Source organism: Cherax quadricarinatus, chromosome 29, assembly GCF_038502225.1.
Source record: "Cherax quadricarinatus isolate ZL_2023a chromosome 29, ASM3850222v1, whole genome shotgun sequence".
Classification (NCBI taxonomy): Eukaryota; Metazoa; Arthropoda; class Malacostraca; order Decapoda; family Parastacidae; genus Cherax; species Cherax quadricarinatus.
Genome location: NC_091320.1, coordinates 2,842,826 through 2,867,252, shown reverse-complemented (window position 1 = coordinate 2,867,252; position 24,427 = coordinate 2,842,826). Strand labels below are relative to the sequence as shown.

General features: G+C 39.1%; 2 protein-coding genes across 4 annotated transcripts in view; one reads left to right on the top strand and one right to left on the bottom strand.

The window, feature by feature from the left end:
* The window catches only part of LOC128690644 (RING finger protein 37), a 67,004-nt gene extending 55,291 nt beyond the window's left edge, over window positions 1–11,713 (top strand). For both annotated transcript variants that reach the window (XM_053779383.2, XM_053779382.2), the window contains 2 exons: window positions 6,660–6,776; window positions 10,722–11,713. In XM_053779383.2, the coding sequence (XP_053635358.2) occupies window positions 6,660–6,776; window positions 10,722–11,619 (1,015 nt within the window). In that variant the 3' untranslated portion in view covers window positions 11,620–11,713. The remainder of the gene's footprint in view (window positions 1–6,659; window positions 6,777–10,721) is intronic.
* Window positions 11,714–11,862: 149 nt separating this feature from the next.
* The window catches only part of LOC128690646 (EARP-interacting protein homolog), a 55,251-nt gene continuing 42,686 nt past the window's right edge, over window positions 11,863–24,427 (bottom strand). For both annotated transcript variants that reach the window (XM_053779384.2, XM_070089604.1), the window contains 3 exons: window positions 16,929–17,054; window positions 15,671–15,826; window positions 11,863–14,681 (listed from right to left, as the gene is read on the bottom strand). In XM_053779384.2, coding sequence (XP_053635359.2) covers window positions 14,510–14,681; window positions 15,671–15,826; window positions 16,929–17,054 — 454 coding nt within the window. In that variant the 3' untranslated portion in view covers window positions 11,863–14,509. The remainder of the gene's footprint in view (window positions 14,682–15,670; window positions 15,827–16,928; window positions 17,055–24,427) is intronic.

Sequence of the window (24,427 nt, the reverse complement as noted above, 5' to 3'; positions counted from 1 at the left end):
TTATTAATATTATATTAAGTTATGGTGAAAGTTAAGAAATTTTTGAAGCATTAAGAAACTATTTAAGATTTGCCTAATCTGAGTAGAATTGAACAGAACATAATTTTGTACAATGCTTTAATAAGACATACTTCTTGTTAACCATACATTTTGGTGATATATGTATAGTTTCTGACGCTTTGATGAGCTCTACATGGTTATGAATCATCATAACTAATAGGAAAGAAGTATATGAACCTTACTATTACAACATATAGGAAGGAGATAACTTAGATACATCCTTCTTCATAGCCTCATATACCTTGATGCATCTGGGAAATTTGTTAATTTGAATGAGAAAAAGTTAACACATGAGAAGAGGTTAAGCCATACTTTTCAGTGTAATGGGATAGATTCTAATATAACATTCCAACATCCCACCAACAGTTAACACTTAAACTATCAGTCAGTCACATAGACCTACATGATTAGGATCAGTGTCAGTCCCATAGACCTTCCCATATATCCTAGCCCTCTTCAAAATTGTCTTGAGAGGCCTAGGCATGAGGAAACAGGTCTGCTTGTACAGTATACAAAAACAGAATTTAGTATCCCCTTGCTCCCACCATTTTAAATCACCTCTTGTGACACACACAGCTTACAGAGGAAGGATTCTCCACTTCTCCATGGAGAATATACGTACAGTTTATATAAAGCATACAAGGTAGTAGGTTGATAGACAGCAACTGCCCACAGAGGCACTACCATCCTGCAGAGTGAGTGTAAAACAAAACCCTGTAATTATTTTACATGATGGTAGGATTGCTGGTGTCTTTTTTTCTGTCTCATAAACATGCAAGATTTCAGGTACGTCTTGCTACTTCTACTTACACTTACATCACACTACACATGCATGTACAAGCATATATATACACACCCCTCTGGGTTTTCTTCTATTTTCCTACTAGTTCTTGTTCTTGTTTATTTCCACTTATCTCCATGGGGAAGTGGAACAGAATTCTTCCTCCGTAAGCCATGCATGTCGTAAGAAGCGACTAAAATGCCAGGAGCAAGGGACTAGTAACCCCTTCTCCTGTATATATTACTAAATTTTAAGAGATTAAAATTAAGATGTTTATTTTGACATGATACATGGTTGTACAGAGGAATATAATAGTTGGGTGTACATGCCAAAAGCCCCTTTGTATACAGAGCATTTCAGGCAAACTTAAAGATTAACTTAAGATTAGGAAGGCAATAATAGTTCATATGGTCATTAGATGAGTTATGAGTTACAGTAAGTACAAGAGAATTGAATATTCTATTAGGTAATGCTACATGGCTTTGATGAGTCTAGTAGAGAATTATTAGTTTATAAAGATGACAGTATTACAAGGGAACAAGTTAAAACAATTTATAATATGATGTATTACAGCTTAGTACTATTTAAAACAATGAAAATTGGTATTACATGGAACAATTTAAAAACAATTTACATTATGATGTATTACAATTTAGTACTGTTTAAAACAATGAAATTTAGACATCCTAATTTTGAAATAGTGAGTAAGTGGTTGAGTATTCATCAGCACAGTGTGAGTAGTGTTTGAGTAACTGGTAGTGATTAGGTACGGTTTGTCTGGTTAATTTTGTGTGATGAGGTGATTTCTTAGTAGGGCCTTAAACTGATTTGCAGATAGAGGTCCTTTAGTGTTCTGGCAATGAATTCCAGATCTTTGGGCCAATTACGTGCATAGCATTTTTGCATAGGGAGAGATGGACATGAGGGATATCGAAGAGTGATTTGTGTCTCGCATTATGGTTGTGTGTTCTGTTATAGTTATGAAGGAGGGTTTACATTTGAGTATAGTGTTCTGTGTATGTAGTAGGCACAATAATAAGTGTGGATGTTTTGTATATTAAGGAGAAACTTTCATTTTTTCTTTTTGGGCCACCCCGCCTCGGTGGGATATGGCCGGTGCGTTGGAAGAAGAAAGTAGTAGCATACAGTACATATAAAAAGTCAGGCACTAGACTCGTCAGTCTACTGTGATAATACAGCAAGAAACTGGCACTCCAGGATGACATTTTCCTTATCAAGAGATGAGAAGCAGAACAAAAAACTTGGTAATCAGATGCAAATGAGACATAAGCGTGTCAAGGTGCCTCCTATGATGGCAGTCATATAATAACAGCGAGACAAGTCAACACTCATGATCTGGAAAAATAATGAGGCACTAAAGCCAGCTCTTGTACTAGCTCCAGCTCCAGACAGCTTGTCCATCTTGTTTGTGAGAAGATGCTGTAACACACAGACATGGAGGGACCCAAAAGAGCCACAAAAGTAAATTTTTTTGACTAACATAATAAAAAGAGCACACCTACACTTAAATATATCTTCCATACCTTCCTGGACTTTTGCATCAGTGAAGGATATTAACCTCTACCTCAACATATAAATATGTATCCTGACACCGCAACATTCAGCTCAAACCCATCTCCATCAAAGTCGGAAAACTGGAAAGGAGTGCTCAGCAAAAACAAGAGTGAATACAATACAAAATGCATTATGTACACAGGTATGCCACACGCACTACGTTCTCCAAGCCTTTTGTATTATTATAATCATAACTGAGCACTAAACCCACAAGGGCCATACAGTGGCTGAACCTTTTATATACTACATACTTCACTTTTAATTTATGAGGCTAAAGAGACAAAGCCAATAAACTCTGATTGTGGTGTCTCATTCTGTCTAAAAAATGCAAAGGTTTGTGATCACTAAAGATAATTGCTGGATGTGAAGAAGAGCTTATATAAACTTCAAATTTTTGCATGATTAACACCAAAGCCAATGCTTCCTTGTCCACAGTTGCATAACTGCATTGGTGCTTTTTTCAGTTTAGCAGGTTTAATGGAAGGTTACCCTTCTCATTACTCTGCAATAGCACTGCACCCACTCCTGTATCGCTACCAGTGGCCGCTCGTCCATAGGAGCTGCAGTCCCCCCATATGCTCACTGCCAGATGTATGACTTCATCAACCTTACGCTAAAATAATTTGCAACTGACAAATATATTACAGGAAATATCTGTTGTATATTGTTTTCAGTGTACAGTGGACCCTTGGTTTTTGTGTTTAATCCGTTCCAGAGCCATCGGCCAAAACCGAAACCATTTTCCTCATAAATAGTGTAAATGGAATTAATTTTTTTACCTTAAATATACATTTACATGCACAAAAGAATGAACACTAAACATGACACTTACCTTTGTTGAAGGCTGTTGATACTGGAAGGAAAGCAGGGAGGAAGGGAGAGGGAAGATAGGTTATTGTTTGGAAGGGGAATACCCCTCTGTAAGGACTCTAGGTACCAAGTCCTTATCTGGGATCACTTCCCTCCTTTGTTTTTTACTATCACTAGGGCCAGCTTGAGAGTCACTGGAACCTTGTCACACAAAATATCTGTCCAGATAGGTCTGTTTCTGGCGTCTCTTTAAGATTTTCCTAAAATGGGACGTGGCATTGTCATTGTAAAAGTCACCCGAACGGATTGCAGCAGCTTTCTCAGGGTGATGTTCCTCCACAAATGAATGCACTTTAGTCCACATTGCACAAATCTCCTTAATCTTTGAAGAAGGCACCTTCTTCCATCTCTCTTCCTCCTCCTCTGAAGCAATTTTCTCAGCTGTGGTCTGTTGCTGTTGCAGATGAAGCTCTTGCAGCTCATCAGTGGTTAGCTCTTCATTGTGGTCCTCCACCAACTCTTCCACATCCTCCAAACTCACATCCAACCCCATGGAATTCCCCAATGCCACAATTGATTACACAACAGGTGTAGGGTTAACAGGATCTCTGTTTGGTTATTGCATTCACCCCTTTCGCAACATCAGCTTCCATGGTTTCTTTTCTCTTTGTCACAATGGAGCTGATTGTTGATGGCAGCTTCCGTACATCCTGCTGAGTTCAGCAGTGCGTATGCCACTATCATATTTTCTTAGAATTTCTTTTTTCAGTTCTACGGTGTTCCTCACCTTCTTTACCAGTGCACTGGTACTAGGAGCTTTCTTTGGGACCATGGTCACTTATTTAGCAGTCACACATGATAAACAAGTGGCAAAAACAATAGATTATTATGGAATGTTTTGTATAACCTGGCAGGATATGCTCACTGACCGAGAAACAACTCTACACTGGCTGAGAATGCATGTGGGGGGGGGGGGCTTAGTCTGCATGCTGGGACTGGACAGGTTCCATACGATTAATGAAAACTAAAGCCAAAAATCGACGAAAAAAGTCGGCCAAAACCGAAATCGGCGATAACTAAGATCAACAAAACCCAAGGGTCCACTGTATTTGTAAACAATTTTTTTATTTTTTTGTTGAAACGAGGTAAAAAAATTTTAAAAATAGAAGTTAGATGCATTACGATAGTATAGGTATTACTGGCGTTACAAGCCACCACTGATCACTACCATCAACTTGCAGGATAAAGTGGTAGTTATAACAGGATTTTAAAAATAGGGGCACTTCTAAGTAAGAGTTACACATTCTCAAATGTCCTTTGAAGCTTGTTGTGGTACCTCATCTGCCACAGTCAGTACCTCATCTACCACAGTATTGATTGTATTATATGTAATATGCATCTGTAGAATTTAGCGACATTTTCAATTTAAAACATAACCTCAACAAATGAGTAATGTGAAATAATAAAAGGAGGTCTGATAGCACTATCATAAAGAGAAAAAATTATGTATGATTACTAGAAAATTGTTTTGTCAGAGAATATTATACACAAGGACACTGTAAGTCCTACAACTTTGGGAAAATTAAGCAAACTTTGATACAACTTTGGGAAATTTAAACAAACTGTGAGGGAAAAGTTCAATAGATAGGAGTAGAGAGGGAATATATATATATATTAACAATAGTTTCATTGCCGGCTACTCGTTAAGGTAGGGTCAGTCTAGCTCCCGATATTCCCGCTTTTTCTCCCCCAACCCCTAAATTGATAGTTTGTCTGCCGGCTACTAGTTAAGGTAGGGTAAGTCAAGCTCCCATTTTTCCCGCCTTTTTCTCCCCCTCCCTGAAAGTGATAGTTTGACTGCCGGCTGCTTGTTAAGGTAGGGTCAGTAGCTCCCGCTATCCCTTCCCCTCCCTCTCCCCCCCCCCGATAGGTGATGTGTGGGGCTCTGGTTAAACAGTAAATCACTAGACTCACAGCTCCCAACTCTACTGTAAGTACATGCCTGCCTTGTATTCTAGTGGATTTATTGGTTGAAAGCTTCACTTTTGATCAATAATAAACTTAGTCTTTTCAGCCTTGCTCTATGTTGACTGTTGTAATAATCACCACATCTTTTAAGTATCACTTACCATGGAGAGTGATTATTTAAGCAGTGGGTAACCTGTCTATCTTTCCAGCTTGGATGTCAGAGAGGGTCACCTGGCAATCAACGAGTAGAACAGGAGAAGGACTAACGTCCAGAGACTTCTCCAGGTTGTATTGAAGTACCTGTGCACCTGTATGAAATTGCAGGACGTAACTCCACAGCATTGCAGCGGTAAAGAACCTGCTTTCCTGTCTTCGGGATAGAATACTTACTGGTATACTGTGAACAACTAGCCAGTGGTGGTCACCAACACCTGCGACATCCCCCCCATCATCAGCAACGGCTACGATTTCAACAACAGTGTCACCAACACCAGACACCCACGTTTTATATACATTTAAATTAGCGTTGAATTCAGTTATCATTTATATTTTTCATTTTTCATTTTCTTTAATGTAGGATTAATATTTCATATTTAAGTGTTTTAAATTTTATATTTTCTATATAATAAAGTGTTTATGTTTGTTATTATTTCTTTTTCTATTCACTAATTTTCCTGAGGAGGAGCCAGCCTGAGTAATACTGACTGAAGTTGTTACAGGGCTGAGTAAGCCTTCACACAAACTTTCCTACAGTTTCAGGAAATTTAAACAAGCTTTAATACTTGTAGATTTCACAGAAGACCAGTCAGCTGGTTAAACAAATAAACAAGCTTTATTTCTATAAAGAGGAGTACAATATATTATACAATTAGTGTCGTTGACAAACGTATATAAACTGCTTTATAGAAAGCCCCTTGTTATGCAAGGCATTTCAGGCAGCTTTTAAACTATTATGATTACAAGTATATGAGAATAAGAATAAGTAGTTTTTTATATTGGAGGTATTTAGTAATTCAATAAAAAGTTATAATTAGTGATATGCAGTGGACCCCCGCATAACGATATTATTTCAATCCAGAAGTCTGTTTGGGTGCCGTTATAGACTGAATTTGTTCCCATAAGAAATATTGTGAATTAGATTAGTCCATTTCAGACCCCTAAAAATACACCTACAAAAGCACTTACAAAAATAAACTTACATAATTGGTCGAGTTGGGAGCTGATCGTTATCCGGGGGTCCACTGTATTAAGGATGAAGCTAAGTACATAAGATGAAGGGATGATAGAGAAGGACAGGGACAATATAGGTTGAAAGAACTTTTCAGCATAATATAATGTTAGAATTACATTAAGGAAAAGAGGCATTTTTTAGCAGCTTTGGAATGGTTGTCTGATAGACTTTTCATCTTCATCCTTCACATGTGCCAAACATGAATTTGATTTTAAAATATATTTTCATTTGCAGGTTTGCTGCCAATGAGGCCATATGGGGACGTACAGCTTCAGATCCTTTCACAGGTGTTCCATTCAAAGCAGGATTAAAACCAATTCCTAATGTTCCTCTGAAAGCACGAATTGACAGGTGAGATGCCAAAATCCAATATTAGTGATTCAAGCAAAACGTTCAATAAGTATTTATAATAATTTTCATTTTGTGGTAAAATTAACTTTTTTTTAGTAATACAGCCTCTCCTCACTTAGTGACATACTTGTTTACCGATGACTCGGACTTATGACTGGCTCTCTGTTAGTATTATTGCATAGACCAAGTATTTACAGTGAAACATATAGTTGAACAGTATTTAGCTAAGGCTAAAGAGGTTTTTGTGGCATTTATGGATTTGGAAAAGGCATATGACAGGGTGGATAGGGAGGCAATGTGGCAGATGTTGCAGGTGTATGGTATAGGTTACTGAAAGCAGTGAAGAGTTTTTACGAGGATAGTGAGGCTCAGGTTAGAGTATGTAGGAAAGAGGGAGATTATTTCCCAATAAAAGTAGGCCTTAGACAGGGATGTGTGATGTCACCGTGGTTGTTTAATATATTTATAGATGGGGTAGTAAGAGAAGTAAATGCAAGGGTTTTGGCAAGAGGCGTGGAGTTAAAAGATAAAGAATCACACATAAAGTGGGAGTTGTCACAGTTGCTCTTTGCTGATGACACTGTGCTCTTGGGAGATTCTGAAGAGAAGTTGCAGAGGTTGGTGGATGAATTTGGTAGGGTATGTAAAAGAAGAAAATTAAAAGTGAATACAGGAAAGAGTAAGGTTATGAGGATAACAAAAAGATTAAGTGATGAAAGATTGGAGGGAGAGAGTATGGAGGAGGTGAATGTATTTAGATATCTGGGAGTGGACGTGTCAGCGGATGGGTCTATGAAAGATGAGGTGAATCATAGAATTGATGAGGGGAAAAGGGTGAGCGATGCACTTAGGAGTCTGTGGAGACAAAGAACTTTGTCCTTGGAGGCAAAGAGGGGAATGTATGAGAGTATAGTTTTACCAACGCTCTTATATGGGTGTAAAGCATGGGTGATGAATGTTGCAGCGAGGAGAAGGCTGGAGGCAGTGGAGATGTCATGTCTGAGGGCATTGTGTGGTGTGAATACAATGCAGAGAATTTGTAGTTTGGAAATTAGGAGGAGGTGCGGGATTACCAAAACTATTATCCAAATGGCTGAGGAGGGGTTGTTGAGGTGGTTCAGACATGTAGAGAGAATGGAACTAAACAGAATGACTTCGAGAGTGTATAAATCTGTAGTGGAGGGAAGGCGGGGTAGGGGTCGGTCTAAGAAAGGTTGGAGGGAGGGGGTAAAGGAGGTTTTGTGTGTGAGGGGCTTGGACTTCCGGCAAACATGCATGAGCATATTGGATAGGAATGAATGGAGACAAATGGTTTTTAATACTTAACGTGCTGTTGGAGTGTGAGCAAAGTAACATTTATGAAGGGATTCAGGGAAACTGGCAGGCCAGACTTGAGTCGTGGGGATGGGAAGTACAGTGCCTGCACTCTGAAGGAGGGGTTGTTAATGTTGCAGTTTTAAAACTGTAGTGTAAAGCACCCCACTGGCAAGACAGTGATGGAGTGAATGATGATGAAAGTTTTTCTTTTTCGGGCCACCCTGCCTTGGTGGGAATTGGCCGATGTGTTAATAAAAAATAAAAATAAACCTAAATAATGTATATTAGAGCTGATTTCTTCTATTCTGTGTATTACATTATACAGAACACTATTGTATAAACATTTAAAAATATACCAGAAATGTTATAAATGATGCAAAGATGACATTAAAACAATATAAGATGGTTGACACAAACCCACTACCATTATAGTACAGTGGAACCTCAAATATCGAACTTTCTTCGGTCCAGAAGGCTGTTCGAGTGCCTTTACCGAATGAATTTATTCCCATCAGGAATAATGTAAATTAGATTAGTCCATTTCAGACCCTCAAAAATACACTTATAAAAGCACTTACAAAAATACACTTACATAATTGGTCGTGTTGGGAGCAGTTCGATTTTTGAGGTTCCACTGTACACTCTTCACTTAGTGACGAATTCATTTACTGACATGGTTGGTAAACAAATCCTGACCCCACACGGTGCATGACAGGGAAAGCAAACCTCTGACCTTGTGTTTGGTTTCAAATAAATTTTAGGTGTTTTCTGGGATGATTTTCATGGTTTTACTGGCTGTTTCTTGATATTATTTGATAAAATGAAGGACTTACTAGTGAAATAGCAATGATTTTGATTGGTTTCAGGATCAGAGGCAGCTTGAAATAAGGCTCAAAATAGCAAAAATATTTGCTTGTTTTTTTAATATTTTCCTGAGATAGGGTAAGGCCTCTCTTCCCTATCCCCCCTTCCTGCCTGTTTATGGGACTTCAGTGGTCCTGCTTCATTATTGAGATGCTCTAAATTTGTTGTGTAAAATTGGCCAAATTACTGACTAGTGTGCACTTTGTTGGGTAGTTTTGAAAGGATAAAATGAGTGGTTTCTTGTGCTCAGTCTATAGAAAGGAAGGCATACTAACAAAATAGCTAAGAATTTGGTTAAATTGGCTTAAAATGAGACTCAGAGTTTTCAAAGTCACCAATGCATAAATTGTGCTCAGGCTCCCAACTTTGTGCCATTGTAATTCCGTAAGTTTTCCATCAAATTTTGTATTATAGGTGTCATGCCTTGGAAAAATTCTCTACCATTTTGATTTTTTTAAATTATGACATTGTCAGCACTTTTAATTTTGGTGGTCACAACAGTGAAAGGATTAAGCTTCCATGAACCATAACAGGAATAATAAATTATTTATTTATTCTCTATAACCCCAGTAATGTTTTTCATAAACCATTTTTATGCTTGTTATAACATCACATCTTCATTGTGTGAAGGTGCACGAGTACTACTTCTAGTGTCACCCTCCCTCGAAGGGAGGTTCCTTGATGCTGTTGAGGGATTCTTGATCTGAGTGTTTAAAACAATGCTCCAATTCCTTGAATCGAGCCTGAATGCCTTCCATTCCTCTAGACACACTATGAACATAGACTATGGGTTTAGCCTCCCCCCCCCTTTAATATAATATCAAGATTAGGAGGAGGAAGAATGGAGGGAGTGAATGTGTTCAAATATTTGGGAGTGGACTTGTCAGCAGTTGGGTCTGTTAAAGACAAGGTGAACCATAGAATTGATGAGAAGGAGGGGGGATAAAACAGTGGGTGATCTGTAGGGACAGAGAACCTTATCCATGAAGGCAAAAAGAGAAATAGTGCTACCAGCACTCTTATATGGGTATGAATCATGGGTTTTAAACATTGCAGCAAGTAGAAGGCTGGAGGCAGTGGACACGTGTCTGAGGGTAATGTGTGGTGTGAATATTATGCAGAGAGTTCGTAGTTTGGAGATTAGAAAGAGGTACAGGGTTACTAAAATATTATTCAGAGGGCTGAGGAGGGGTTATTGAAATGGTTTGGACATTTAGAGAGAGTGTATAAGTGCATAACTGTTATTAAAATGTAACTTGTAAAGTATACATGAAATTATTTTATTAGAACACATCACCCTGCCTTGGTTTGAGACAGCCACTGTGTTAAAAAATATCAAGTGTAACATCATGTTAATATTAACCTCATTTTAACAATTGTTAAAATGAGTTTTTAACAAAAATCAATTAGTGACTGATTTCTTTTAGGACAATTCCTGGTCATTAATCTTGAATTACTGAGATACTGTTGTTGCTTTTTCTACAGTAATACAGATTATTTTGTATAAGCACCAAATGACCACCAGGTCTCAGCATTTGGAATATTTTACAAATAGATTAATCATAGCCAAATCTTTAACCTTCACTAGCTGCAATACTTATATTATTACAAGCCAAAATATTTGCTAATGTCATGCAACTCGGGTAAAAATAAAATGATAAGAAAGACTCGTGTATCTGCATGCTACTCAGAATGCTTAAGATATGATTCTGAAATTAAACATTAAATAATAAATTATTCATTATTGATGTTTTCATCTCTCAGGTTTCTGCTGTTACATACCAACCATCCAGAAGTTCACAGAACTGCTCGAACTGTTGGTTCTGCTCACAGTTTGAGCAGCCACTATAATTCAAGTCAAGACAAGTCAAAAGCTCAAGAACAAAACAGTTCATCTCTCACTTATAATAGAAAAAGAACAGTCAAAGATAAGATGCCAGATGAATTTGAGCATCATAAAAAAATTTTAAGAGGACATAATGATGGTGCAATAACTAGAGACCTAAAAGATATTTCCTCGGTTAGAGTTGACAGCGATGTAAACAAAGTTGCTCAAGGCACAGCAGACACATTGCAAGCTGAAGTTGAAGCATTTTTACAGGGAAAACCAAAGTATGTTCCAACAGAGAAAAGTACCAGTAATCAAAATATTTGTGATAAGCAGGAAACTAAGAAAGTTGCTGATAATTTTCATTCAAAGTATCATTCATTAGTTGCTAAATCCAGTGCAAGTAAGTTTAGGTCACAAGCTTTGAATAGTACAGCTGCATTAATAAAGAGCCAAACACACGTCTCTTGGCATGGAAAAGGGATGTCAAATGGCAATCATGGTCTGGTACAGATGATTGGTGGGGCTTTATCTGTAACTCATGGGAGGACAGTACAGACAAGAAGTATTCCCATTCATAGATCAAGTTCAAAGCTAACTAGTCTAGTTCATGGTGATTGTAAAATGCCACACTTTGACCTCACCCCCCTCAGCTCTGCTAAGTGTTCATGTGGCAAGCAACAGGCACTGTATGATCTGTCCTGTCACCACGTTATGTGTCGAACCTGTTTACTACAAAATACTAACGGCCCACAAGTACAGTGTTGTGTATGTAAAAAAGTGTGTAAAAGGTTAGATGTTTCTAAGCATCATGAGAAAAGTATTTTTTCTTGATAGCCAAACATTTGTATATTGGTTGAAGAATGTGTGTGGGCTGACAAGTGGGGGTAGAAAAGCTATATATTGTAGCAATAGATCTTTTATTGTTACAGTGTTTCACTTACAAGAGGCTTTATTTATTTCCAAAATGTACATAATTAATGACTATGATATCAGCATACTTCTGGCAAGACAGTGGTTGAATGCATTTCCTCATTTTCAGGTTATCATGCATGGCAGGTATATTAAACAAAAAAATTATTTCACACATTTTAATTTGTTTATGTATATCATTACATGCAAGCTAAAACCAGAACTTAAAACTTCTTGACTTTGTATAGTTTGTTACTTTATTTGAATGATAAATTTAATATAATTAAGTTGTGTGGAATTAGCTACAAATTATAGTAACATATTTACATAGGACTTCCCTGGAGAATCCACTCTCTCCAGACATCCTTAGTACATGCCCATGTAACTCCCAACAAATTAGTATTATACCTCACTATAAGCCTATATATATCCTCTGTGTCGGTGTATTGTTTGTAACGGCTTGATAAAGCTCCTGGAGAGCGAAACATTGTCACAATAAAATATCACAGTAGTTGCATTTGTGTCCTTTTACTTAATAATAGTAACATTGAGGAGTCTGTTGATGTTGTTGGCCTCCCTTAATCTCAAGTTGTTGAGGTTCTGGAAATATAAACACATATGCAGTATAATGTGATCCTTTATTGACAACGTTTCACTCATACAGTGGGCTTTATCAAGCCACAAACAGATATACCTGGGTGGGAAATCGGGTTGAGAATGCTGCATGTGACAATCTACCGAGTAGGGTTATAGTCTAATGCAGTGTTATTCACTAATTTTTGCAAGAGAGCCACTTCGGTTAAATACATTGATTGAGAGAGCTGAAGCTACTGCAAGTTAGTATAACTCAATTAAATTAAGTAGTACTGAGCTGCTAGTGCAATATAGTAAATGAGAAAAAGTAGACATGAGCCGTGAATTGAGTCCTCGTGAGCCGCACAATGAATAACACTGGTCTAATGCCTTGGGTAGCTTGGAAGAGAGATTGGATATGTATATGAGTAGACTTTCTGCAGTGTTCCTCCATTCTTATGTGGGATAGCGATGAAGAAGTTTCTTGGCAAGGGGTTCAGCTACATTATAGAAGACGTTGTTGGATATAGAGATAAGTGATGATTCCAGGATTCTTCGGTATTGAGTGTTGTCTTCTCTGGCAATAAGTCTTGCGTTTCTGTAGTTGATTAAATGGTTGTGTAAATTTCGGTATTGAACACAGGCATTCTTTAAATTGTCAGATCTGCCTGCGTATTGGTGTTCTGAAATATATGTTTGGAGGTCTCTTGATGTTTGCCCACGTATAATTTGCTGCAGTCATTACAAGTTATTATGTATACCCCTCCAGAGGATGGAAGCTTGTCCTGTCTGTTACTGGTTATGTCCTTGATGATCGTGGTTGTGGAGGTAGAAACTGGGAATGAGGTTTTGGAAACCTGTTTGGCAATGGAGTTGGTGGGGAGGACTATATATCTCTTCTCTGGGTGTGTTGAAGATGCTTAATGCCTGTTGTCTGCAGTCTGTGATGAAGTGACGAGGATAGTGAAGAAACCTACCAACCAACACGATCTTCTCCACGACACCAAAATTAAACTTGGTGTAATTATAGGCTTTTTCCTGCATGCACTCAGAATCTGCAGCAATGAGTTCCTTGAAGAAGAATGCACTATAATTGAACAAGTATTTTCCAAACTTCACTATCCTTGTCACTTCATCAGAGACAACGGGCATTAAACATCTTCAACACACCCAGAGAAGAGATAGATGGTCCTCCCCACCAACTCCATTGGCAAACACGTTTCCAGTACCTCATTCCAAGTATCTACCTCCATGACCATCAAGGACATTACCAGTAATAGACAGGACAAGCTTCCATCCTCTGCAGGGGTATTCATAATCCCTTGTAATGACTGCAGCAAATTGTGTGGGCAAAACATCAAGAGACCTCCAAACACGTATTTCAGAACACCAGTGTGCAGGCAAATCTGATGATTCAAGGAATGCCCGTGTTCAACACTGAAATTCACACAACCATTTAATCAACTACAGAAATGCAAGACTTATAGCCAGAGAAGACAGCACTCAATACCGAAGAATCTTGGAATCATCACTTATCTCTATATCCAACAGTTTGAACCAGAACAAAGGCTTCTATAATATAGTAAAAACCCTTGCCAAGAAAATTCATCGCTATCCCACATAAGAATGGAGGAACATTGCAGGTCTATTCATCCAATCTCTCTTCAAGCTACCCAAGGTATTAGACTCTATAACCCTACTCAGTAGATTGTCACATGCAGCATTCTCAACCTGACTTCATCCCATAAATATTCATATACCTTCCACCCAGGTAGATCTGTTTGTGATTTGATAAAGCCCACTGTGTGGGTGAAAAGTTGTCAATAAAGGATATTATACTACATGTGTGTTTATATTTCATACCATTTATTTAGGTACTCTCTATAATCCTTAAATTTCTAGTGGACAATATAAAATTAGAATCTACTCCCTCATAGAAGCCCAGTAGAGTCAATTTTCAAATTCATCAACATTGACCAGGAGCCAGAGGTAAGAAATATTTATAACCTTCTAGTCATCAGCACTTTAAAAAAAAATTATTTGCCATTTTCAAATATGACATATATATTACCTTCATTTTTAATTTTTGGATTAGATGCCATTCTCAAAATTTAATTTTCTTAATCAACATTCACTTGCATATATAATCTTGATCTTTTCAACAGACTTGTATACCTTGTACTTGTAGAAATAAAGATTTTATAACTGTTCAGACAAGTCATTATTAATAATGACAAACCTACATGAATTGTTTATATTTAACACTTCTAGGCACTTTATTTATAACAAGACGGCCATCATAACTTAGAGATGCAAAGGTCCAGAAATCTGCAGCAGACCATTCAACAGCATATACAGAGTCTTCATGATCATCATATATCTGGATTACCCCTTCCTCTGTACTCTCACTTCTGAAAGAATTTAGAGGAATATCATTTTTATTAGTTATATACTTTGTTACTGCATTGCCCTTATGACTTTAGTATTTTCCATAAATGAGAAGTGGAGAAGAATCCTTCCTTTGTAAGAAGTGATCTAAATGCTGGGAGCAAGGGGCTAGTAACCCCTCCTGTAAAAATTGCAAATATGAAAAAATAATACAGTGGACCCCCGCTTAACGATCACCTCCCAATGAGACCAATTATGTAAGTGTGTTTGTACGTGTATGTTTGGGGGTCTGAAATGGACTAATCTACTTCACAATATTCCTTATGGGAACAAATTCCATCAGTACTGGCACCTGAACATACTTCTGGAATGAAAAAATATCGTTAACCAAGGGTTCAATGTATTTTAGTTTCTTCTTTTTCAAGTCACTGTGCGTTAAAAGAAAACGTATCATAGAGGAACACTAAACTCATATGGGTCAGCTTCTTGGGGGAGTGGGAAGTATTCAGATTTGATCATAGGAAGGGAAGCACAGTTCCAAATGCTTAGATCAAGAGCCATCCCTCACTGGCACTAAGGAACCTCCCTTGAGGGGACTATGGAGGTGTTGCATGGGGTACCCCTAGGAAAGAGCAAGAGATCATAACCACATTTCCAGGCTTGACACCAAGACCCTAACAAATCCTCATGGAATATGACATTCACAGACAAAATTTAACTACATATAGTAATATATTGCCATGGACCTTAAATATGAGATCTCCCTGAGCAAGATGTGAATCCCAAATCATATGGATGATAAGTCGCATAGTCTTTATATGGTGGTTTCTAGCAGACACAGAGGATGCATAGTTATAAGCTCTTACCCAGTTGTCTATCTTCTGTTTTAATGCAGATCAAAATATAAAATTATTTGACTATAAGAAATGCAAAGCAAATTTATTTGCTTTATTAATGAATGAACATGGACTGCTTACAAATTAGGCAGAAATTATAAAAAAAAATAACTTACTTATCTTTTTCCTCTTTAGCATTTTCTTCTTGATCTACCATAGTACCAAAGGGCTGAGAAGCAATTGATGGTAAGTTAGACAAAATGACTCTCTGGTCACTGGAGCAGGTAAGTACTAGCTGGTCATATGAAGCATTATAACGCACACTCCACACCCTGCAAAAACAACTTTTCAAAAGGCACAAATTTCATATGTATGAATCAATGTCATAATTTTTTTTTTTTTGCCATCTCACACCAGGAAACATTCACTACACAGCTGTCTTGCCTGAAGTTTACAAACCTCTGACCTTTAACATTCCTACCTCTCCTTCAGATTGCAGTTCTGTACAAAGCTTCCTACTCCAGGACTCACATCTGGCTAGCCAATTTTGTAAATCTAACCTTCCTTACACTCCAACTGTATGTCAAGTCTCTAAGACAACATATCTCCAATCTAACACACTTTATTCTCAAGTTCCTTCCTGGGATGACCCTTATATCTCTCTCTTTCTACAGATTTATATATTTTCTTTGTCATTCTCTCTAAATGACTAAATCATTTCAACAAACCCTCCTCTGCCATCTGAGTAACCCAAGTGAACTTTCTAACCTTTGTGCTCTTCTTTCCACAACATTCACACTGCAAATTACACTCAAAACACAAAATCAACACTACCTCCTATTAGCTACACAATTTAAATCATGTTCCTTACATCCACATAAAAGGTTTGATACCACTATACTCTGGTACAATCCTTTCTTTTTCTTTCCTTTGTGTAGTATTTTGCTCTCCACAGATGCCTCAACACTTCACCTATCATTTTTTTCATTCATCCATTCTAAAGTTCACTTTCTTTATCACAGACTTATCTGCTGACACATCCGCACCCAGATATCTAAATACATTAACAACCTCCATACTCCCTCTAAATCTGATATACAATTTTTGACTGCCTAAATATTTTGCTACACTTATCACTTTCTTATTTTGCTTTAATTTCCTTCTTTTACACACCCTCCCAACATTGTCCACAAACCTTTGCAACTTCTCCAGGAAGCACCCTGGCTCAACAGGCACATATAGTAATAAAAATCTCCCTAAATAAAGCATAAACTAACAGAACAACAGTGTTATATGGAATTCCACTAGGATATAAAACTGCAGTTTGTAAACCACAAAAATTAAAGACAGATTTATCTCAAGCCACACAATAATTACATTATACCAAAATTTTAAAGTAGAAAGCAAGAAAGAACAAACAGTTTATTTACCCACCAGTGAGAGTGATCACTTAGTTCTTTGAGTGGCTGCTCAGTATTTCTAATATCCCAGAATTTAGTCTTGCAATCATCCCCACATGTTGCAAGGTAGTACTGCATGTTTGGATTGAAATCCAGGTCTCTGTAACATATAATGATAATTAATTTACAATAAATTGTAGTTGCCTTGATTTTGGGAGATCTTTGTATCACCAGCATCGAGGCCGGGAGACTACTCTCTCTCTCTCTCATCTTCGCTTCGGCCACACTTGTCTTTCTCATGGAGAGGCACTCTGTGAGAATTGTTTGGTTCCAGTTTCTGTTGGACTGCCCACTCTATCAACTAGCACTCAGAATTTACCTCCAACGTTGTCACTGCCCTTACTTTACCTTCCCTTCTTGCTGATGGACCCTCTTTTAACCCAGACTCTCTCACTGACTTTTTGACAGCAACTGATTTACTGCTCAAACTCTGATGATGATGCCTCTACTACTACTCACAGCCCTTTCACCGCTGCACTCCATGAACTAATAATCATCCCTCTTCCTACCCCTGCATCCTTCCCAGCCCGGCAGTGCTGTATGACCCTTGTAGGTTTAGCGCTTCTTTTTGATTATAATAACTGATTTTGAGAGAGACATTTTTAAGCCACCCAATCATATTTACAGGAGGGCCCCATTTTATACAGCAGATTAGGTTCTGGGCTACTGCTTTTAAGTGAATCAGCCTTTCTTCACTTTCAAATGCATATAAAAGCCTGATAACATGTTTATACTATCATATATTAAGTGAACAACATTTTTTTTTTATTAACACATCGGCAGAGTCCCACCAAGGCAGGGTGGCCCAAAAAAGAAAAACTTACTCCATCACTGTCTCGCCAGAGGGGTACTTTACACTATAGTTATAAAACTGCAACATTAAACACCCCTCCTTCAGAGTGCAGACACTGTACTTTCCATCTCCAGGACTCAAGTCTGGCCTGCCAGTTTCCCTGAATCCCTTCATAAATGTTATTTTGCTCACACTCCAACAGCACGTTAAGTATTAAAAACTATTTATCTCCATTCACTCCTATCAAATACGCTCATGCATGCTTGCTGAAAGTCCAAGCCCCTCGCACACAAAACCTCCTTTACTCCCTTTCCTAGGCCCCGCCTTCCCTCCACTACAGATTTATACACTCTCGAAGTCATTCGGTTTTGTTCCATTCGATTTACATGTCCGAACCAGTAACCTACCTCCTATACCACCCTGACATATGCCTTTTCCAAGTCCATAAATGCTACAAAAACCTCTTTAGCTTTATCTAAATACTGTTCACTGTAAACACTTGCTCTACACACACGCTACCTTGTTCATCTGCTATCCTACTCTTAATTCTTTCAGTAATAACTCAACCATACACTTTACCAGGTATACTCAACAGACTTCTTTCTTTCAACAAAACGGCCGTGGCTCAAAAGGAGAAAGGGTTACTAGCCCCTTGCTCCCACTCAACAGACTTATTCCCCTATAATTTTTGCACTCTCTTTTGTCCCCTTTGCCTTTAAACAAAGGAACTATGCACACTTTCTGCCAATTCCTATGTACCTTACCCTCTTCCATACATTTATTAAATAATAGCACCAACCACTCTAAAACTATATCCCCACTTGCTTTTAACATTTCTATCTTTATCCCAGCTGCCTTACCCACTGCCTCACGAACTTCCCCCACTCTTACAAGATGTTATTCCTCCTTGCCCTATACACGAAATCACAGCTTCCCTATCTTCATCCACATTTAACAATTCCTCAAAATATTCCCTCCATCTTCCCAATACCTCTAACTCTCCTATCCTATTTTTAACTGTCAAATCCATTTGTTCCCTAGGCTTCCTCAACTTATTAATCTCACTCCAAAACTTTTGTTCCACAAAATTTGTTAATAACATCTCACCCACTCTCTTTTTACATTGCTTAACATCCCTTTTTCTCTCCATATACTCTTCCCTCCTTGCATCACTTCCACTTTGTAAAAACCTCTCATATGCTAACTTTTTCTCATTCCACCAATCGCTCTTCTTCCCTCCCGCAACCGCTATCACAGCCCATCCTAGGCTATTCCAGCCTATCCCACTATAATAGGCTATCCTAGTGTATCCCACACTATCCTAGCTTATGCCACACTTTTCTAGACTATCCCACACTCCTAGGCTATCACACACTATCCTAGGCTATTGCAGCCTACCTTAGCATATCCCACACCATCCTAGGCTTTTCCAGCCTATCACACACTATCTTAGCTTATCCAAGTCTATCCCACTATTCTACCCTATCCCACACTGTCTTAGGCTATTCCAGCCTATCCTAGACTATCCTCATTTACCCAAGCCTATCCCACACTGTCCTAACCTATCACATTTTCTTAGCCTATTCTAGGCTGTACAACCTACCCTAGGCAATCCCAGCCTATTCTATCCTAGGCAATCCCAGCCTATTCTATCCTAGGCTATTCTTGCCTAATCTAACCTATCCTAGGCTAACCCAGACCATCCTCACGTATCCCACACTATCCGAGCCTATTCCACACATAGAGTATTGCAGCCTATGCTATCCTACTGTATGCCACTATTCTAGCCTATCACATGCTATCCTAGTTTACCCCACACTATTCTAGCATAACTCACTGTCCTAGGCTATCTTACCCTATCCCACACTACCCTAGGCTACCTCAGCCTATCCTAGACTATCCCACACTATACTTGATTCTAGATTATCCTAACCTCTCCCACACTATCCTTGACTATCGTAGCTTATCCCAGCCTATCTTACACTTGTAGGCAGCCTGTACTCTCTGCATCGACAGTCTATGCTGTCTGCCAGCTGAGTTTATATTACGCACCTTGCTCATGCTGCCACCTATTGGCCTATGCCACTTCAGTATGCCCACAGGTGCCTCTCTCTCACTCTGGCAACTCAGTGAACAGGTCTACTCCTTTCTCCCTTGCTGGGTATGGCCCGGGAGGACCATGTGCACAAACACACGGCCCGTGTACCCACTACTCTCGCAAATAAAGTAAGATGTCACCGTGCTGCTGAGGTCACCTCACGACGTCATGCCTGATCGACAGTGTTAGTTTCATAGTCAGCAGTATGTTGTGTTGTCGAGAAGATAAATGTCATGTGTTAATTAATTCCTCTCAGTCAGTGTTCTTACATGTTCATGCATAGCTTAGTGTCGATTTTTGCACAGAAAAGCGTCATTTGCTAGTAAGCCATGTTGTACCGCATGTGCAGTTTTCCATGTGTCCTGTGTGGTCGTGAGCCCAGCTGTGTGTGGACCACAGGTCTGCGCCTTGACCACTGTGTAACACCTTGTGTTATTTATCACCCAGTGTGACCCGAATGTTGACAGCTGACATTTGTCAGTCGAGGCATCAGTCCCGAGCTTCTGCGCCCCTTGTACAGAAAGCTTTTTATGTTCGCCGCTCGTGATGCCCTGCACAATCATACCTGCTACGATTCCCATCGAGATTTGTTTCACTTCATCTTCTGACAGTCAGAATGCAGTTATATGTAGATCAGTCTGGGGACGCTTAGACTAACCTATGCTATAACTCCAACTGTCGAGAGAATGACACTCGTCAGGCCGCAGTTAGCCCCTGTCGGCAGGTGCTGTGTCAGCCTCGTGTCACAAGCTTCAGTGAGCAACCTGCACAAAGATGATGTCACTTTGGCTGCTAGCTCGCTCACTCCAGTATGGTGTATAATGTAACGACTTCCAGGTGTTTCGTGGAGTCGTCTCTGCCACGACTCACTCCACGCTCGCCAGCAGTGACAGTACCAGTCGAGAAATGTCCTCCTGAGTCGCTTGCCAGAAGTCCTGCCGTATTGACGACGCCTCACTCGAGGGCACCAGCAGGTTGAGTGAACCTGCAGCGACTCCTTTGATGACTGCTTCACCATTCCAGAGGAGACCGTACCCCATTATGTCACAGCTCAGCCGCAGCGATGTCTCCTGTGTTGCAGCATCTGTCTAGACGCAGGAAGGCGTACAGTGATGCCCCTCAACTGTCACTACCTTAGACCACGATGTTTAGCACACCCCACCTGTTTTTTCTTCCCTCCCTGTAGGAAGTTTTTTTTTTCCATATCCATGTATGTTTTTATTTTGTGTTCTGTGCCTTGTTCCAGCGAGAGAGAAAATGAGTTTTTTTTTACAGTCAGTCATGGTCAGGGACAACCATGGTAGTGCATGGCTGAGCAAATGTAGACAGTCTGTATTGTCTGCATAGACAGCCTATGCTGTCTGCCAGCTGAATTCATATTATGCCCCTTGCTCGTGCTGCTGCCTATGCCACTGTGGAAAATTGCATTTATCTGTATGTAACTCATTATGTACATAACAATAAATAACAAAGATAATTATTATTTATCACTGTTACATAGACAAGTAGGAATTTGGGACACCTAGGTCACAAAAAATGTCCCCCTTCGATACCCACCACTGTCATAACCACAAGTTGCTCTGGACCTATTAATTACAAATGAAATATACATACACCAGGAATGCTGGTAAATATATAAATTTGTGGACTGTATATTAAACTAAAAAATGATTATATATAAACACATTTATATAACAGAAGGAAAATATCTTAATAACACTCACCAATTTGACTGGAAATTAATGTGTCATGTACAGGACCCCCCCCCCCTTTTGCCTACATTTATGAAAAATTTACTGGCCAGAATTTAAACATAAATTAGACAGCTTATCTGAGGTTCCTGGAGTTGTCCTGTCCTGTCGCCTGATACTCAAGTTATGCAGGAATGCACATCCAACAATTTTGTCTCCTATTTGAGAGGTGTCAGCCCAATTTTAACCTCTAGAGCACGAAAATTTCTTCCCATTACACTATCGCTTCTAATCCAAATTCAAACAAAATGGCAACTGTCCTTCTGCGCAGATGCAGGCTTTCCATTTTCTATGACATAAATATTATTAAATACAGTATGGAAATCTATTTACATATAACTACTGTATTTCTGGAAAATATATACAGTATTTTCCACAGCCACTACAGTATGCCCAGACCTGCCTCTTTCACACTCTGATAGCTCACTTCACTCAGTCAACAGGTCTACTCCTCTCTCCCTCCTGGGCCATGGGCACAAACACAGGGCCTGTGTACCCACTATCTCACAAATAAAGTAAGAAGCCTCCAAAGTCTTATCATTGCTCCTCGTCTTGCAACATCGGACCACAATCACATAATACACTATCGTAGGCTATCCCAGCATACCCTAGACTATCTCACACTATCCTAGGGTATCCAATCCTCCCCCACTATCCTAACATATCCTAAGCAATCCCAGCCTATCCTAGCCCATGCTACACTATTCTAGGCTATCCCACACTATCCTAGGTGATCCCACACTACCCTAGACTATCTTAGCCTATCCTAACCTATCCCACAATATCCCAGCCTATCCTGCAATATTGTAGGCTATCCCAGCCTTTTCTAGATTATCCTGCACTATTCTTGACTATCCAAGACCCTCCTAGGCTATCCCCCACTATCTTAGGCTATACTAGCCTATCTCACATTATCCTAGCCTATCCCACACTATCTTAGGCCATTGCAGCCTATCCTAGGCAATCCCAGCCTATCTCACAATATCCCAGCCTACCCTACCATATCCTAGGCTATTCCACAATATCCTAAGATATCCCAACCTATCCCGCTATCGTAGCCTATCCCACACTATCCTAGCCATTTGCATACTATCCTAGGCTATCCCAGCCTATTCTAGTTTATCCCAGAATATCCAAGCCTATCGCACACTGTCCTAGCCTATCCCACACTATGTAAATTAAAGCAAAGTTTATTTCTTTGTAAAGGTTACAATGTGTAATTACAATTTTGATTTACTAAGTACAAAGATAGCCACTATTATGCCGAGGCATTTCAGGCAAACTAATCCTAATACATAGTAACTAATTAAAACTAGATAAGATAATAGTACATAGTACTATACTTAAAGCTAGACAAGTAATAGTGGTTAGCTGTTTTACAATCTTATTCAAACTTAGTACAAGTGAGTAGGGTTCGGTAAAATAAGCTTGAAATTGCACACAAAATCTACCTTACAAGTAATGGTGCAGGCGGTAATATTTTATGGAATTGCAGAATTAAAAGCCAGGAGGTCACATGATAAGACTGATTAGCAGATGTTTTGGCAGATTTGGTTAATATTGAGAAATAAGATGATTTTATGGATTGGCAGAATTAAGAGCCTAGAGGTCACATAATAAACCTAGTTAGCAGATATTTGGTTGATTTAGTTAATATTGTGAGATAAAGTGATTTTTTAGCAAAGTTCTAAATTTATAAGCTGTCAGGGTATCTTTGACCTGTTCTGGTAGTGAGTTCCAGATCTTCGGGCCTTTTACGTGCATAGCGTTCTTGCATAGTGAGAGTCTGACTCGAGGGATGTTGAAAAATACCTTGTATTGTGCCTGTGCATTCTGTTGTAACTGTCAAGGATTAGTTTTAGAGGAGGGTTTACGGTGGAGTTTAATGTTCTATATATGTAGTAGGCACAATAATAAGAGTGTATGTCTTGTATATTTAGCAAGCTGAGGCTTTTGAAAAGTGGCGGGGTGTGCTGTCTAGCACATGAGCTGGTTATCACCTGCACAGCAGCTTTTTGTTGGATTATTAAGGGTCTAAGGTGGTTGGGCCCCAGGCACAAATACCATAGGTGAGGTAAGGACATAGAGAATGGTACAGGGTAAGGACAGTGGTACATAGTATTGTATCTTGGAAAGGATTCCTACTGATTTGGAAATTTTCTTGGCTATGTGATGGGTATGGGACTGAAATTTAAGATAACAGTCAAGGAGAAGACCTAGAAATTTGCCCTCCGTGTGTCTTGATATGGGGGAACCATTTAACAGTATGTTAAGTTAGATATTTGAGGCTCTGTTGCCAAACAGCATGAAGTATGTTTTGCCTATGTTGAGAGTGAGCTTGTTGGTCATCATCCAAGCATATATCTTTAGCAGTTCATTCATTGTTTACAGTGTTTCCAAGCACAACTGGGTCTGAATGGGAGTAGACATATGTAGTGTCATCTGCGAACAGAACTGGTTTAAGGAGTTGGGATGCATTGGGGGAGATCATTGATGTAGATGAGAAAGAGGAGTGGGCCTAGGACACTACCCTGGCGTACTACTACAGCTACAGGTTGGATAGCGGAGCTGACTCCATTTGCATGTACACACTGGTGTCTGTTGTTAAGATAGGATTCTAGGTAGTCAAGAGAATGTCCTCTGATGCCATAATGATTCAGTTGGAGGTGCAAGAGATTGTAGTCGACTGTGTCAAACGCTTTTCGTAGGTCGATAAAGAGCCCAAGAGGATGTTAATTTTTATTGAGAGCTGTGTATATTAGTTCAAGCATTTGTATAATAGCGTCATTCGTACTTTATTTTGGTCTAAACCCAAACTGGCATGGGTTAAG